This window comes from Triturus cristatus, chromosome 7, assembly GCF_964204655.1.
Source record: "Triturus cristatus chromosome 7, aTriCri1.1, whole genome shotgun sequence".
NCBI lineage: Eukaryota > Metazoa > Chordata > Amphibia > Caudata > Salamandridae > Triturus > Triturus cristatus.
In genome coordinates this window covers 1,412,257,108-1,412,276,136 of record NC_140590.1, presented here as the reverse complement: position 1 = coordinate 1,412,276,136, position 19,029 = coordinate 1,412,257,108, and the positions used below count along the sequence as shown (strand labels likewise).

Genomic DNA, 19,029 nt, shown 5'->3' with positions numbered 1-19,029 from the left:
GTGTGGTTCAAATAATATTTTTGCGCGACGATAATCACGTCTTCATTTGAATAGTAGTCTGCATTTATTTTATAGCTGCCTATGTACACATAACCATACATTTAAACGTTTACTGAATTGCTTGACACATTACCTTGACCAAAGGCCTTGAGCATTTGAATTCAAATATTAACCTTCAACATGAAAGTTTGCTTTGGTTGCAATGTTTTCTTTTTTCTTGCAGGTGTGTTCATGTGTTCTCATAGTGAGTGAAACGCACATTGCGTATAATAGATAGTGAGGTCCAGGAGTACTTTTGGCAAGGATGAGAGGTGCTAACAAACAAAGGGAGGAAAGCTGTCTGTGATGTATCTGGAGGAGACGGGAGAAATCCAAGGACCTTCTGATGTGCAGATCAGAAGAGGGGAGTTTTGAGTGCAACTGTCAAGTTTTACCGTGAAAAAGGGAAAAGTACTGGGACACATGATGTGGGATTCTTGAACGTTATGTGTAGCTTTAATTGGTGGTCACAGTTTAGCTTTAGTCAGATTACTTTTAGACTTCTAAGGTTACATACCTCTTGCTATCATGCCGTTGTGTGCTTTAAGCTATGCAATACCCCTGATTTGGAGAACTTCCAACAGAAGTCTCTACAATGCTGACACGTTTCAACTTTATTGGATCTAATTAGGGTTTCCCTTTAATATTACTTAATTTAGGGTTAGTTAGATAACTTAGATTTCCTCATGTACAGGCGAGAGAATCGAAAACCATATACTTGCCATCAAATTCTGTTTCTCATTTTCTGTACAGCCATTACCAAATTTCTTGTATGTTCATGGTACTAAGACTTAATTTTGTTAGACAATTTGGTCTGCCAGTAGTGATTCTATATTTTTACAACATATTCTTGATATAGGTGTATATCAGCTTGGCTTTAAATTTGTAGCAAATCTATACTTAACCCCATCTACCAACTTTTGGGTTTTCACTGTGTAGTCAAATGGGCTGCACGGTAATATAAGTTTGTGCATGATACTAACTCTTCTTTGTACTTCCTACAAAGATTTACTATTGGGAAATTTGGATACATGGCTCAGTGCTCTGGGACCACCATTCCACATCACCTTACAAGGGTAAGGAGACTGCAAGGTTGAATGGTCTCTGTCGGAATTCAAACTTGAGACCTTTGCAGAGCGTGCATTATACATCAAAGCCCCTTCTGACACCCTTTTAACAGCTCAAATTGAAAGCATGTGAGTTGTTCACTGAACATTAACAGCTTATAAACCATCTTGTAGACTTTCCTATTATATCTTGATTTTGAACTGTGAAAACATACCTGCAGTTAGGTGACCGTTTCACAGCCATTTGCACATGCAAATCTGAATCTCGTACACAAAGGACTCCAATTACGATGCAAGGAGTTCACTTATTGCGACTGATAAACCTATTTTTAATAGGTGCAATTTTACCCCAAATGGCATAATACTGCTTATGGGTTATTCAAACTCAAAGGATGGTCTGTGGTTGTTCCAGGGCAGGACTTCCATTGAGACTCGAGGAACACAGAAAATGTTGGGCGTATTCTCAAACTCCTCTCCAACAACTTTTCACCCTGAAAATCATATACCATTACCAGGGTGGGAGTGGAACACTTCCAAACTTGGTGGGGAATTAGGCAATGGGAGATACAGCCTTCTTTAGGAGAAACAAAGAGTGCCCTTGCACAAAGACAATGGCATTTCCCTATGCAAAAAAGACAACATGTATAATTACCTATGCAGAAATGCCTCTGCACTAGCAGGAACATGAAAAGGAGATGACAAACGCTTTCCATGAATAAACATGGATACCTGCAAATGTTGATTTAGAGTGAATCTGGAATGCTTTGTGATATCAAACAAAGTTGTAAATCTACATCCACGAAGGGTAGTAGTAAATCTATGGGTATCGACGTATTACTTTATTTGTAAATTGGGACTAATGTGTTCAAGCAATGTAGGTTGGAAGTATTGGTACCCAAGAGGTAATCCCTAGTGCCTGCTCCTTTGCACCTATGTGGACGTATTTTGCAAATAGGATTTCAGGTAAATTTTTCAGGATGGGCTCATTTGTATTCTTCACAGTTATCATAGCAGCTATTAGGCATTTAACAGGGCATTTTATAGTGGGCAATATTTTGAGCAGCTTGAAGAACAAATAACTTTATTTTTCTGCACAAGGTTTTTCCACTCAATGCTTACTTAATAGACTCCTTGACATTACAAGAAGTTTGGAAGAGCATTGGTTCTCATAACACCTTCAAACGATTAGTAGAAAAATCTGTAAAGATAATTTCGCTAGTGGAAGACAAAGCAACACTAGCTAACAGGGCTCACGGCTGGATTGTCATCCAAAATTACACGAGCAGCACCTGCCAAATCTACCTAGGAGTTGGTTATACACGGATTACAAAGGAGAAGTTCATATGACTCCATCTCAATACCACCTTCCCCCGTGGAAACAACCCCAAACGACAACAAATTGTCGGCTATGAGGGGACCCAAAAGAGGATATCTTTCACCTAATATGCATTTGTAAAGGACTGGCAAAGGAGCGTAGACTCCATTTAAAACCAGCACTAAAGAAATTGGGAATAAGAACATGTCGGCAGGCGGTCAATGCATGCTTTGACGGGAAAAACATCCAACTAGTAAGTCATCTCGTCAAATTTATGGAAAATGCGGAAAAAAAGCAGAATGCCAGAAGGGAGAGACCGGACGAAGTAAACCCATTAAACATTTGAGCCCAACCGCCCCACTTGGCAATGTCAAGGAACAACTATGTAAAGCCTCGTAAGAAATGGCGGTGTTGCTCAAAACTGCCCCAAGAACCTGCAGGTGTGAACATTTTAATATAGACACTTTGGGCATATAACGTTTCATTTTTATCTGTTTCTTGGACAGTGCCAAAGACGCTTAATTTTTTATTTTTTAGAATGCACTTTCTTAACCTTATGAAATTTTGCTCGATGTTTTCTTCTTTAATGAAATTTTAACAAACTTATTATAAAAACTGTATTTCAAGGTTGTTTATACGTATTATAAGTAGCTGATTGCAATGGTTTTAATTAACTGAGCAATAAAAGAATTACTTACTTACACTCAATGCTTACTTTTCAACTTGCACTGAAACCTCTTCAGTGCAAGTTGAAAACTAAGCATAGAGTGGAAAAACTTGTGCAGAAAAATAAAGTTATTCGTTTAGAAAAGCTATTTTAAAATAGAACTAGTGCTCATAGTATGTCTCCCATGTCCGAGTAAACCGAATGCAGGTTTACAGCTTCAAAAGAATTTCTATATTTTCATCAGAAATCCTAAAATGACTCACAAGAGCTCCCCAGTTCTTTGCAGGAGCAAATGAAACAGGAGTAAAAAGTGGAGGAACGCTGACCTCTCAGTGTGATCTTTTCACCAGCAGTTTAAACGCCCCTGTGTCATCTGCACGTCTGTCACTATATTAAATATCACAAAAGTTCTAAAAAAAGATCGGAATGTAAATGATAACAATAATTAAGGGTTACAAATCTCGCAGGAAGAGTATGAATTCCAATCCTTCCCTTGTACCAGTGTGTTCAGAGGGTAATTATATGTCAAGTCAACTGCCCTGAGGTGTTGGGACAATTGGGAAACTTCATCCCATCACTAATTTACACAGCTTGACAGACATGATTATTCCAATTACAGAACAGATTGAACAAAAAATTGCTACCATGCTCTTCCAAAACATACTGCTGCTCTGTGTTGATCTTACCTGAAGCGATGACTGTGCTGGCCCACAGAGTGTTCTCAATACTTAAGCTTTCGTTTATAGGGGGATCACTGTCCTCCTGAAAAAGGAAAAAAAAAGCGTCACAAAATCCTAAATGATGTAGGTGCTTTTGAGAAGTCAATTTTGTATGCCTATTTAAGTGAAATCTCACAGCCTAATCCTTTTTTTACTGACAATTAAAATACTTTACTGCAAATAAAAAAATTACACATATAACAATATTTAATTTATGTTTAAGTAAGGAGAAACTTAATCTGGTGGTTTCTAGACTACAAATTATGATCTTTATTAGTTTTAAATGATTTTTTTCATAGATCCAGCCAGTGAATTTTGTGGCAAGAAAAACTGATTGCAAATTGAACGTTATAAGTAAAAACTGCAAATAATAAGCTCAGTGTGTTCGTTTTTATTTCAAAAGATGGTTCATTTTAATATTCACACATGGGGCTCTGCATTTTCAAGTAAACCACAACTGAACATGCAAATATATTTTTTTCCACGGTTTATCAACATACCCTTTTAAAATATACCACTATTATTATAACTGAATGAGGTAGTATTCTGCAAATACATATCCTTTCAAAACAATAATTGGCAAAGTCAATAGGTTGTACCTTTGGAACATATTGGCTTTACAAATGTTTTTAAACCACGCGGCACATCCGCTGATGCTAAACAGCATGGCTATACTTAAAAAAAAAAGAAAACATATGTGCCACCACTTCGTAATAACAGGACAACAATTATCAACCAAAGAGTATTGATGTTAGTGCAGCCAGATAATAAGCTATAAGGAAAATTCTCGTCAAATTCTAATTGACTCCAAAAATAAGGCTAAAAGGCAGCAATAAAAATGACCAGGCTTCTCAGTGTGTGAATAGTTCTGAAAATGTGTTGCTGGACAAAAACAATTTCCGAATCTCTGAATCCAGCAGCGCTAAGGAATGCCACCTATTATCAAATAAATTACGGCATTATATTAAACATTTTTATGGAGTTAAACCATTAAAAGTGAACGGGATTTTGGAGAAAACAGTGCATTATTGCATCTAACATAGAGGACAATGGATTTCTCCATCTAAATGAGGTTAATAAATATTAGAGCTACTATATACTGGTTGATGTCCTAATTACTTACAGGTAATCTCCACTACTCTGAGTCCTAGCCTTCCTCTTCCTAGTACCCTACCAACGCTCCGTCAAGAAAGTCTTTCTAACCTGGGCAGGTTTTTGGACCCCAGAAAAGTATTTCTGCATGTGCTGTGGTACGGGCATAGGGGAAGTTATGAAAGAAGGGGTGGGTATGTAAAGTTAAAAAAGGAAGTAAAAGCTTTCCTATCTAGGACATGATAATTAAATAGCATCCTTCCCTATTATATTACGGTAGGTGTCATTTATCTCCGAGGGAGGTTTGCCTCAAGTAAGTTTGGACTGGTGCCAAGAAAAGCCTGTGAGACGGGAATATGGAAACTCAAAGTGACCACATATGGTTAGTGTGTGAAACAAAAATACAAGATTACCTTTCTCAAAAGGACATAAAAATAGCTCTGAAGCAATAAAGGCATGTTTTAATATCTTGCAAAGTGAAGCACATGGCAACCAAGACCATAGTATTCCACACAAAGTATTTGATATCACATCATACAAAAATATTGAATGGAGTGTTTGTTTCCCTAGTGATGGCATTGCTGAAATCCTTTTGTAGCTGAGGCTCCTAGATGGCAGCACATGTGCATGAGCCTACCAGAATGCCACTTTATGGTTACTGTGACCAGAGAAAGCTCTCAAAACGTTCAACTTGAAAATTCATGCATGTTGGATGTAGCCATTAAAGTCATTATCTAGATTCATCTAGGGTTCACGAATCACAGAACATCAATAAGTCAACAGAGATAATAGCAACAGAACCGTTTTATACTGGGTAGGTTCAGACATTTTTATGTCAAACACATCACATATCTTTTACCATCAAAGAGATTGCAATGGTCATTTGTGACACTGCAAGAAACAAAAATGTTACTGACACTGCAAGCATCTGTTTGCACTGTGTAATGCAGTAGAATCACAGGCTCTGCATGCTATCCTGCAATCTAGTATAGGTTCATTGCAAATAGGGTTTTTTTAAAGAAGTTTGTCGAGTCATGAGTTAGAGTGCCTACTTATGTAATGTGCAACTCCAAGTTAGTTTTTTGTGTTTTGAGGAAAAAATAATTCTTTCATTAGAGCCACACTTGTCTGGGGAGTAGTGTGGGAGTATGTGAATCTATAGCACTACATGCTATGAACAGATGTTTGTGCTATGAACAGATGTTTGCAGACATGTTTCGCGGTAGCTACACATGTTCTGCGCAGACCAGCGTGTGGCTGATGTCCGTTGTAAATTGTTACTTACCCAGTAAAGCACCTGTTTGTGGCATGCAGTGCTGAAGATTCACATGTTGTGCATAATCCTGTCATCTAGTGTTAGTCTCAGATGTGTGCAAGTTCTTTTTCTTTGAAGAAAGTCTTTCTAGTCACGGGGCACTGTGACTCCTCGTTTCAATGGTAATGGCCATGGTTATCTACTCCATTGTTAGACTTTTCCTCGCATGCCGGGTGAGGATGAAATGTGAAGCGAAGTTTAGTATTTAGAGACGTCCATGCCAAAGGAGTGTAAAAGGGGTGAAAGTAACTTCAACTAGCACAGGCGACTGGGAGGAGAGTGGTGCATGTGAATCTACAGCACTACATGCCACGAGCAGATGCAATACTGGTTAAGTAACATTTCTGTTTGAGGCATTTGTGGCTGTAGATACGCGTGCTGTGCATAGACTGTAAAGCAGTCCTCCTCTATAAGTGGTGGCTAGCCTGTGGGAGTTACAGTTGTTTGAAATAATGTAGGTAGAGCTGCTTGGCCGACATCAGCTTGCTGATGGGCCAGCACATCCACACAATAATGTTTTGCAAAGGTATTTGATGTACACTATGTAGCTGCTTTACATATTTAAGCTATAGGGATGTTTCCTAGGAAGGCCATTGAAGCCCCTTTTTTATGAGTGAAGTAAGCATTAGGAGGAATGGGTAAAGTTATTTTAGTTTAAGCACAGCATGTTTGGATGCATTTAACAATCCATATTGCAATGTCTGATTTAGAAATGGCCCTTCCCTTGTGAGGTTTGGAGAAAGCAACAGAAAGTTGTTGTGTTTTTCTGAATGATTTAGTCCTGTCAATATAATTCATGAGAGTTCAATCTACATCTAATTTGTGTATTAACCACTTTGCAGCTGAGTCAGGTTGATGGAAAGGGACAGGAAGTTCAATGGATTGATATAGGTGGAACTGTGAGACCACCTTTGGGAGAAATTTGGGGTTGGTCTGGAGTACAACCCTATCCCTGTGAATTCTTCCAAAGTTAGGGCATGATGCTAACTGACACGTCTAAGAGAAGTGATAGCGACTAGGAATGTTACTTTCTAGGACAGAAACTGGAGGGGGCAGGAATGGAGGGGTCCACATGGAGGGCCCATTAGTCCTGCTAAAACAATATTGAGATTCCATGTTGGAGCTGGTGGCACTCGAGGAGGAATGACTCTAAGACCTTCCATGAAAACTTTAATGGCTGGAATTCTGAATAGGGAAGTATGTTGCCTATTTTGTAGGTACCAAGGCCATTAGATGTTGCCTTGTGGATGTAAAGGCTAAACCAGAGGTGTGCAAGTAAAATAAATAGCAGGCAATGTCATGTACTTTGGCTGCTAAAGGATCAATGTGTATGAAGCAACAATAGTGAACAACTCTTTTCCATTTAGCAGCGTAACAGGCCCGAGTAGATGGCCTGTGAGTCTCTTTGGGGAAGGTCCATACGTTGCTGTGGGAGATTAAGATAAACAAACTCAAGGATTTCAGGAGCCAGATTGCAAGGTTGAGAGATCTGCGGTCAGGGTGTCTGATTTCTCCATGGTTCTACGTGAGAAAGCTCTTCCTGTTGGGGGAGTATTTCATGGGGAACTACTGATAGTTTGAGAAGTGTGGTGACCACAGTTTTCGTGTCCATGTGTGAGCCACCAGGAGGGTGAGAGATGTCTGCCAAAGTTTGAAAAATACAAATGGAAGCAGTGGGAGATGTGGAAAAACGTAAGCAAAAATCTCTGACCAACTTATCCCCTGCACTGTGGTTGTAGCGGCCTGGAGGTGAAATCTGGGCAATTTGTGTTTTCTACTGTGGCAAAGAGGTCTATTTGTGGCAGTCCCCAATGTTGGAAGTACTGGAGGAGGACTCAAGGGTTAGGTTTCCACTTGTGGACTTTTTGGTGCCTCCTGCAGAGGAGATCGGCAAAGTTGTTATCCAGCTCCAGTAGGTAATATGCTAACAGGTGAATGTTGCATCGGTGGGCCCACGTCCAAATAGTCAGGGTAAATGAGAAAGCTGAGGGGATCTGGTGTCCCCTTGCTTTTGGAGATAGTACTTGTTTGTCGTGTTGTCTGTCCTGATGAGGACTACCTTGTCAATCAGGTGAGGAAGGAAGGTTCTCAGTGCTAGTTGAACAGCTAGCGGCGCCAAGTGATTTATGTGGAGACTTCGCTGATTGAGTGTTCAATGGCCCTGGACAGTTTGATCTTGTGAGAGCCCTTCCCATCCCGTAAAGGAGGCATCATTGTTAAGTACTCTGCAGGACTGGGTCTAGGAAAGGTGAAAGGAGCCACAGTGGGAAGGTGTTTGCAGGGCTCCCATGGCTTTCCCTATTTTGGTATCCTTTTTAATCTTTCCCAACAAACTACCTACATGAGGGCCAAAACAATTGTTCTCCATCAAAGGAAAGAACAAGCAGATTTTGCTGGACTTCTGGTTTAAAACCACAGACCTGAAGCCAAGCATACCTGCGCATTACAACACTGGAGTTCAAACCCATACTAAAGTGTCTGCAGTGTCTAAGGCACAACGCATGGTTGTTTTGGATATCAATTTTTCTTTCCGAAGCTATTTAGTAGCCTCTTTTTTTGTGTTCTTCTCAGAGGTATTGGAGGAGTTCCTCCACCTCATCCCAGTGGTCCTGATCTTATCTCGAGAGAAGGCCAAAAGAATTAATGATAAGCCAATGATTGGCTGATTGTGCGGCCATCCCCTTTTCTGTGGCATCTATAATCATACTCTCTTTCTGAGGTGGAGGAGCATCACCAGTTATTTAAGAGTTAGCTCTTTTGTGTGTGGTTGTTACCACTAAAGAGTTTGGTGGAAGTTGACCTTGTATGTGGCACGGATCATTAGGGGACGCTTTATATTTCTTGTCTATCCTTGGTGTTATAACCCTATCTTTTACTGGTTAATTTAGCCTTAGCTGTGGTAGGTATTGGGCAGAACGCTGTGCAGAGGAAAGCATTTCAAAGAGGAAGTCTTCCACCAAGGGCTCCCTGTATAACTGTACCTTGTGAAAAGTAGTTGCCCTACCGATAAGGTCATTATAGGTTGTAGTGTCATCTTGGGGAGATGGTTTTGCGGGATACAGATTAGGGTCTGTGTCCGCTAGTGGGTGGGTGTCATATTTAGGGCAGGGGTCATCCTGTGGTGCGATATCAAAAGTATCCCCTTCCTCTTGTCCTTCTACATATGAATTGATTGACCTCTCAGGTGAGTATGGTGTAGGGACAGCTGGCAAAGCAGGTTGTAAAGGTGAATGGTGTGCAGCTTGCAGTGGTGGTAGAATAAGGTGTAAAAGACTTGTGGCCTTGTCCATCTTTTTCTTTTTGGGTGGAGTTGGTATGTTCAAAGCCTCTTTTAAAGACAGATGCCTTTTGGAAGGTTGAGCAACAGTTTGTGGAGGGTGAGTAAGTATCTGTCCTGTTTGTGAGTAGATCATTAAAGGTTTCTGATGGGTGTCTATTTCCTCCTGCAGTCTCTGAAGAAGGACCTGCTCCACGGACCCCGATCTATGAGTACTGAATACTGAAGTACTTATAAAGCGCTCGAATGCCGAGGCGTCTTGGCGCTGTAGTGACAGGGAGAGCGGTGAAAGCAGATCTTAATGTGAGGAGAAAAGCCAGGTTTTCAATGCCTTTCTAAAACATTGTTAGGATTTTTGTGAGCGCAGATCAGAGGGCAGAGAGTTCCATAGTCTGGAGACTTGGTACGAGAAGGACCTGCCGCCCCATCGCATTCTTCTTATTCTTGGCTGACATATCAGATCATGATTGGCTGACCTAAACGTACGCGATGGCACATAACGAGGGAGAAGTTTGGACAAGTCGTCTGGTCCCGTACCGTACAAGGATTTGTGGACCAGACAGAGGGCCTTAAACTGTATTCTGGCTCTAACTGGGAGCCATTGAAGTTCCTTGATGGCTTTGGACGTTGGGTGACGATAGGGTAGATTTAACAGAACCCTGGCTGCGGCGTTTTGGATTGCCTGAAGTTTATTAAGTTGTTTTTCACCTGTGCCCAAGTAGAGTGAATTACAATAGTCCACTCGGGACATTATCAGGGCACCCATTACAGTTTTTTTTAGCGTTGGAGGGATGTAGGGTAGAAATTTCCTAAGAACCTTAATGGTATAAAAGCAGGTGGCTTCTGCCCCAATGTTCTCGGCTCTGACACTGATAATTTTAGCTCCGTAGGTTTCGGCTGTGATGGGGGCGGCTTCAGAGTAAAAAATGGCCTGTGTTACGACGCTGAAGTTTTCGGCTCTGACGCTCAACTCGACTCCAAGGCAGAAGTGGTTTGACTGAAGCAGTTGACTTTGTTGTTTTCTTCTGCGTCAAGCCAGGGCTGGGCATTTCCGAAGTCAGTGTAGACCATGGCCCGAAGTCACTGGTTGTGTGGCAATCTGCTTTAAGCATTCATGAATAAGTAGGTCACCCTTAGTGGTGGTCTGCTGGGGTAGATGGCGAGGTGGTGGGGGCACAGTACCCGTAGCTGGTTACACAGGAGGAAGATATTGAACCTTTAGTTCTGAGCCGGAGCAGTCGTCGTGGGAGAAGGTCCCTTTATCCGCACCCGACACCTGTACTTGATGTTCCTACTCAATGTCCTCGGGCTGCAGAGGTCTGGTGTGTTGTCAGTGCTTCTTCAAAATATTTTGAGACATTGAACCCGATGGTCGCACAGAGTCTTCTTCGACCAAAAGCAGCGACAAACCTCACAGCTGGCCTCACCATGTTCAGGGGAGAGGCACAGATTGCAAATCTGGTGGAGGTGGGTGCGAGGGGGAGAGAGAGACAGAGAGAGAGTGAGTGAGAGAGAGAGAGAGAGAGAGAGAGAGAGAGAGAGAGAGAGAGAGAGAGAGAGAGAGAGAGAGAGAGAGACAGAGAGAGACAGAGAGAAAGAGAGAGAGAGCAATCGATAACAATAACAATACTGACATAGAGAATGTATGAACCGAAAAGGTGCAGTACAATGGTGTCGAACTGGAGCATGAGAGCACACAACTGTACCAGACAGCGGAAGAAAACAATCTGACAATGGAGTCTATGACCATGCACATTACCACAGAAAGGCGGAGTCACAGTAACTCGTGACTCGAAAGACTTTCTTCAAAGAAAAACAATTTGTACACATCCGAGCCAAACACTAGCTGGCAGGATTATGCACAGCATGTGTATCTACAGCCACACATGCCTTGAACATAAAGTTCTTAGAATGTCTGGCCAACCAATGCCTGCTGTCTGGCTAAAATAGCCTCACAGCAGTGCTTACTAAATGTGTGTGTGGGGTTGACCATGTATCCACTTTGCATATGTCGGCCAGGGAAATGTTCCCCAAAAAGGCCATGTTAGCAGCCTTTTTTTATTGTAGAGAGCCGTAAGTGTAAAGGGCATGGTTTTCTTGGCTTTGAGATAACAAGTCTAAATGCATTTAACTACCCATCTAGAAATCCCTGCTTTGGAGATAGGCTGCCATTTGTGAGGCTTTGTGAAAGCCACAAACAATTTGTCCGCTTTGCGAAAAGGGTTGGTTCTGTCAATGTAATACATGAGAGCACGTTAGACGTCAAGGTATAGAGCGCTTTCTACGTTACTGAATCTGGCTGGAGGAGGAAGACTGGGAGCTCTATTGTTCGATTAAGGTAAAATGGGGAAACCACCTTTGGAAAGAACTTAGGGAAAATCCTCTGAGCACTACCTTATCCCTATGAACCTACATAAAAGATTCTTGCAGAGGAAGGACCTGCAGCTCACTAATGCAGCCTAAAGTAGTCATTGCCGCCAGGAAGGATAACTTCCAGGAGTGGTACTGGAACAGGCAAGAGTGTAAGGGTTTCAATGGGGGACCAAAAAGTCTATTAAGTACGGTATTCAAGTTCCACATCAGGGTAGGGGGAACCAAAGGAGGGATGACTCTGCCAAGGCCATCAATGAATGCCTCAATGACAGGGATGCGAAAGAGGGAGGAATGCTCCCTGTTTTGCATGGATGCGGCTACAGCTACTTAATTAAGGTGTATTAAAGAGTAGGCTAGGCCTGACTTTTAAAGATGGAGTAGGTAAGATGATGATGATGTCTTGGACTGCAGATGTCAGAGGATATAACTTCTTGGCAATGCAGTAGAGTATGAGCCTTTACCACTTTTCAGCTTAACATGCATGTGTGAAGGTCTAAGCCAGGGTTCTCCAAAGTCGGTCCTGCATGGCCGGATCCATGCCAGATTTTTAGCATATCCCCATTTAGATAAATGTAGTCATCTTAAAAATCTGGCATGGATCTGGCCCTCCTGGACCGGCTTTGGAGAACCCTGCTCTAAGGGACTCACAAAGGATCTCCTAACTTGGGATACACCCAAGTACCCAAATTTGAGGCCATCAGGTGCCAAATTACTAGTTTTAGTAGCTTTGAATCGGATTTTTGATCTGGCCATGGTTTCTTGTCCATTGGTGAGCTTCTAATGGAGAGTGGTAAAGATCCCTAGTAGGGCAGAATACCAAGGCTGCCTGGACCAGGTTGGGGGCCACCAGAATGACCAGTGGAAGGAGCGGTAGAGGTGGAAAAGCATAGGCACTTGCCTGACCATTTGATCAAGAGTGGATTGCCTATGGATCAAAGTTGTGGGAACCTAGAGGTAAAGCTTGGGTATTTTGTCTTGTCTGGAGTGACAAACAGGTCTACGTCTAGAGAGCTTCAGCACTGGAAGTACTGGTGCAGGACCTGTTGTAAGAATTGCCACTCACGGTCTTGCTGGTGCATTCTGCTTAACAAGTTTGACAGATCATTATCTACCCTGAGAAGGTAATCTCTGCCATTAATGAAGGCAGTGGTGAAATGCTCAATGCCAGATAGGCAGGGAGAAGGGGTAGAGAGTGAATGCCCCCCCCCCTGCTTACATAGTAGTCATATTGTCTGTCCTGATCAGGACTACTTTACCCTGAATAAGCAGTGGGAAGGCTTTGAGGGTGAGGCAGACTGCCAGAAGCTCAAGATAGTTGATGTGATGGCTCAGCTGTTGTGGAGTCTACAAACTGTGCACTTTGATGTGGTCAAGGTGAGCTCCCCACCCGGCTTGGGAGGTATCCATGGTGATAGTAACTTGAAGAATAGGGTATAGGAAAGGCCTGCCTTGCAACAAGTTGTTGCTCTTCAACCACTGTAGAAAATGATGGGTGCTGGCCATTACCAACACTAGATCTTCCATCAGACTCTCCAAATGTGACCACTGAACAGAGAGGTGCTGTTCCAAAATGCGTATGTGTAGCTGGACTTAAGATACAATAGCAATACAGGAGGCCATCATGCCCAAAAGGCCCATTACAATGCCTACTGTGTGGTGACACTGTGGCAGACACAGAGGAACAAGGTGGTCAAAGGTCACACCCCTTTGAGGACTTAGGTAGGCTTTGTTGGTGACTGAATTTAAAATCACGCCTAAAAGAAGTTTGATCTGGAAGGGGTGGAGCTGGGACTTGGCCACATTTATGGTGAGCCCAAAACTGTGAACATCAGAGATGGTCGCTTGTGTGTGCGTTGCAGGCACTGCTGGCTGCTTGCATTATTGATCAGCCCATTGTCGAGATAGGGAACGGCATGGAACACTTTCTTTTTAAGAGGGCAGCCGCCAGTGCCAGGCACTTGGTGAAGGTCTTTGAGGCAGTAGTGACACCGAAGAGTAGTACCTAGAACTGACAAGTCTAACCACTTACCATGAAATACAGGTAGCAACAGTGGGTGAGATGAATGGGTATGTAGTTGCCTTCTAGATTAGCGGTATCTCATCTGGCAGCGTCACTGTGTGGAAATGATCGGAAATACCATATCTGTCAAGGTTCATGAGGTCCAGAATGGGTCTGAGAGAGCCATCATTATTAGGGATAAGGAACTATAGAGAATAAACCCCGTGCCAAGTTGGAGGAAGGGCACCATTTTGGAGGAGCACTTGCACCTCTTACTGTAAGAAATGGAAGTGTTCGCTGCTGAGAAGGTGTTTGCAAAGGGGGGGATGTTGGAATGTGTTGGAAGATGTTCCAGACAGTAGTCATGCTGAACTATGTCTAGCACCCACTTGTCTGATGCGATTTCCTTGCAATGAGGGAGGAAATCTTGGTGCCCACACTCAAAAGCTGTCGTATGGTCAGGGGAGAGGGATGGAGAGTCACTTAAGTAGTTGAGGCTCCTTTACCTAAGTCTCCCTTCCCCCTACTTCTGTTTTCCCTATATGTGCCTCTGGAATATCCACTTGGGGAAGGCTGGTGAAAGGCCTGCTACTTTCTATATGTGGAAGGGGTAGCTAGAGAGGTAGTTTAACTGCCGGCTCTCTACCACTGCCTCTGAAAGGAACCTCTCGCAGTAAACGTTTGTAAGGCCCCCATAGCCTTGGTTGAGTCAGTGTCTTTTTTACGTTTCTCCAGCATTTGGACAACTACTGGACTGAAGAGGTGTTCACCATCGAAGGGAAGGAAAAACAAATGCTGCTATACTCCTGGTTTAAAACCAGAAACGTGAAGCCAAGAGTGGCATCTTATAAGGACTCTAGGTTGAATGCCAAAGGCCACGATATCAGCTGCATCTAGGGCACAGCTGATGATGGAATTTGAAATTGTTTTCCCTTATGCCACCAACTCCTCCTCTTCTGCCTGAATTTCTCTGAGAAATGCTAGATAAGATCTGGCATGTTGTTTCAGTGCCCTCTGTCGGACTGGGAGAGCAAATTGACACAATTGGGGATCTTGAAGTGGGTAGCTGCTGCACTGCTACCCTCTTTCCTGCCTGTCTATCTCTTTGCCCTCTTTATCTGGACAGGGAGCGTTTTCTGTGGTGTTGGCACGTTTGTGGGCAGTATGCACAACTAGGGGATCAGGTGGAAGCAGCCCATGAACATAGTGAGAAGAGGTTGGCAGAATGTTTTTACTTTTTGTCAACCCATGGGGTGACTCCCCTAGCTTGAACATGCGCCTTTAATGTGTCTGTAGAAGTCTTGAGCATCAAACTATGCTTGGGGAGGAAATAGGTGGTATGCTGTGTTTTGAAAAGACTCTCTACCGGAAAGTAATAGACTTCATGCATAGCCACTTTATTGTAAGTGGCTGCCTTCTGTATAGATGACCTCGTCATAGGAGGTAGTGTTGCCTCAGGGGATTAGGGGGTGGCATAGGATGGAGGTCGGTGGCTTGGATGGATACAGATCAGGATCTGTGTCACCCGGGGGAATCAAGTTTATAGAATTGTCCAATGCTTCATCCATAGGCACATGGTCATAAGGTGTTTTGTATCGGCCTGTAGCGTACATTGGGCTACCTTCCATATTTGTGCAGAATGAGGAGACCCTTCTAGAGAGTGGGGAAGATGAGTGCAGGTGGAAGGGTGTCTGAGGGAGGAGGACTAGGAGGTGAAAGAGGTGGTAGAAGAGGTGGATGGTGTGGTTTGCATAGAGCACTGGTGCCCCTGTCTTTTTGCTGGTTAAGGTTAGGAGGTGGTGGAGGATAAAAAGTGATTATCTCTTTAAAAATGAGCCTCCACTTGCATAGCAGAGTCTCTGTCAGCTTTGGTGGAGGCTTTATAGTGATTCTGCCTGTTTGAGGGGGTTATGGTAGGCGATTCTGTTGAGCATTCAACTCTTCATGAAGGCATTGTGGGATGGGCTGTTCTTAGCCTTTGGAGCCCACCAGTGAGTGCGCTTTCAGTGCCACATGGGATCTTGGAGCTGCCAGAAATTTCAACGTTGGAAGACTGTTTCGGCATTGTTGCAGATTTGGGCGCTGATGAAGGTCTCAGAGCCGGGGTAAAGGCCCCTTTGTTCTTCAGGGACCTGTGCAGAATTTCGGGCTCAGAGCATGAGTTGCTTTGGTGACTGAAGGTAGGAGTTTTGTTGGCTCCAAAGGGTTTGGCCGTGTTGACCATACCCAGAAGGCAATGATTGCCCGGTTGAGAGTGTTTTAGGTACTGGGTTTGGAGATTGGCCCTTACGGTGGTGGTGTTAGCCTCAGCTCAGGGCCATTTGGCTGGCTCAAGCTGAGTTTCAGAGGGCAAGGTACCCAGTGTTGATGTCTTCCCTGTGTCTTCGAGGCACCTGTGTCCAGCTACTGTTCTTCCTCAGAGGAAAAGGCCACATCTGGCCTTGGAGATGACAGGGCAAGCTGTGCTTCTGATGGTCCAGCTTTTTCTTCCTCTACTGCCTTGATGCAATGCTCTCCAAAGACATCAGGTGTATCTTCTGACTCCTGTCTCTGCATCCTCCAGTGGGCCCACCTGCACTCACATCAGTACTGCAGTGTCTTTATGGATTGAAAGATAAGGCAGACCATCAGGTCGGGGAAGAGGCAGAAATTGCAGATCTGAGGGTGATTGATGCACAGATATTTGGAGTGGCACTGAGAACAGAATTGAAAGGCTATCTTTTCCATTACTGGTAGACAAAATTAAAGGGTGAGAGGAACAAGCCCCAATGTGGACCTGAGGCCCTGACGACGAGGTGTCATTGATGGGAGGTGTCCGGTATACTGCTTAGCTGAAGAAAAAACAGAATGGTCGTCAAGTGACAAGGTTTCCGGTGCCACCTGTGTTAAAGGGCGACAAAGTAGCTGGTGTATTGCCAGCTAAGGGAGGAGTCACTAAACCTCATGACTTGAAAGAATTCTTCAAAGAAAAATAATTTGCAAATGCCTGAGACCAACACTAGATGGCAGGAGAGTATGCGGCAAATGTGTTTCGACAGCAACACACGCTATGAACAAAAATATACACAATAAAAAAAATAGGGAGAAACAGATCTTTCACTATTTCAGTAAAGTGAGAGGAGTCTCTTGTAGAAGCTGAAGCATTTGTAGATCGTGTTGGTTTGCTGAAAATATGACTGAAAAAACAAATATAGGAGAACAAGAAAAGAACTGAGGGCCATGATAGTTGTCAAATATTTGAAATGCCTTTTTCCTTTCTGAGACTGAGAATCTCCTTTCCCGAAGAAAATACTCATTCCCTCCTCCTCCAATATACTATAAAGAATGTGCTGCAATGAGATCTGAAGGACAGCAGCAACAGAGAGAACAATCCAAAGAGAACACACATTGTGTTCTCTAAAACTCACCTCGTTGCACAACAAAAACACAAAGCTTTTCAGACAATGGATGTTCAGTACTGTTGAATAGCACAAACAATCACATCTTCCATTTGTCAAAATCATGGATGAAATGTCTTAAGATCTACTTAATATGCAAGTTGTCTACAACAAACATACATTTATCGAAAACCCTTGTAGCTGCATTAATATTGATTGCAATGATCTATCTACTCTGGAAATTCTTTCATTCTTCTTTATACAGAGAAGCTAGAAAGTTTGAGAGATCTGACATAGAACCTAATACTGGAACAGATTGTGCTTTAAATGGGGCTAGACTTGGAAAAAGGCTTTAATTCTCATTTTGTAAGGATGTTCCAGTGTTAAAGAGGCTCGATGGTTACTGGTCAATGGCTTAGATTCAATTTAAGATCATATCCCTAGTCCGCAAGTTTCAATATGGCAAGGCTGACATCATAAAAGGAACATACCCTGTTATGGATAGCTGAATGGTGCCATAGTGTCCTGGGGGTCTTCAGGAGCTCACAGAAAGAAGGGTGCCTTAGCAGAACCAGCATGTTAGCAAATAAGCCGTGGATTTCTACCAACTCTAAACACGTTTCTCCTCCCTGACACACCTATAATAAAGGTCCTCAAGAGGTCAGGACAAGAGGGATCGCCCTGTGATACATAAAGAACTGCCCCAAAACTGTAGCCTTATTGAACATATTTGCTCACTTAATATTAGTCCATTAATGACTTGTCTAGGACAGTCTCTAGGCCCAGAAAAAGAGATGTTGAAAAGAGTTCCAGCACTCCAAGCAAAATAGATTTTTTCATACTGGACCACAACTCAGATACCAATAAAAGTACTGTCTGTTTTTTTCTTCAGCATTTTGGCAAAACCGTGGGGTAGCCCCTAGGAAATGTCCTTAAACTTACTGCACAGAAGCATCAGCCTTAACCAGACAAAAGAGAACCTGAGCTTGTTAAAAAATGTTTATGGTCATTTACTGTGGCAGGTGCTGGCGTCTGCATTGCAGATCCCATGACCTGCGGTCTTCCTAAATATCCTGCTCTCCATTCCACAATGCAGTCTGTAGCCACCCACTGTGTCACAGCTGAACACTAAGTGACACCATAGATTGGAGATCTCCACTTCCAAAACTACCCATGAGGATGTTTTATTCACAAACTCAGTTCTCATTACCTGAACCCAGAACACCTGGTCCTTTTCAGACCTGCTAGTCTCCAAGAGGAATAAAGGTACGAAGTGTTCTTTCGAACTCGTTAGAGTCCAATGCTATTTCAAGGAAGCCTATACAAGTGCTACCAGAAAATCCAACATTTCAGTAAGTGAATCAATAATTTGTGAGGCTAAATAGAACATTATGTTGTATTATGGGCACAATATATAATTGACTATATGTTCAGCAGAAGGTGCTCCTGGGGCTGGCGCAGTGAAAGTGCAGTGATGTAATCAGTAAAAAGTGTGCAAAATGGTTTATATAAAATGTCTACTGGCAACATAGACAAAATAATCCAGGCCCTAACTGATAATAGTTCAGGGATGCAATGTCTCTTTTTATGTCATTCTATGTGTCAAAACATCAACAGTCTGCCACAGGGTATCTTACTGCTTGAGGACAATCAAGCCTCCTAGTTCACAAACGTCACTAATCACTCTCACAGTAATAGATAAGCACCTGAGCTTCCCATTAATTTCAATTTAGGGCTCATTTCTACAAACTGAATGGGAACTGAAAAGGAACAATGGCAATTTTAAAAA

The 19,029-nt window shown here is 42.8% G+C and overlaps 1 protein-coding gene across 1 annotated transcript in view; it reads right to left on the bottom strand.

Annotated features, from left to right (window-relative positions):
• ATP9A (ATPase phospholipid transporting 9A) overlaps positions 1–19,029 on the bottom strand; it is a 555,816-nt gene that overhangs the window by 369,539 nt on the left and 167,248 nt on the right. The window contains exon 9 of the mRNA XM_085619138.1: positions 3,775–3,850. Within this exon, the coding sequence (XP_085475264.1) occupies positions 3,775–3,850 (76 nt within the window). The remainder of the gene's footprint in view (positions 1–3,774; positions 3,851–19,029) is intronic.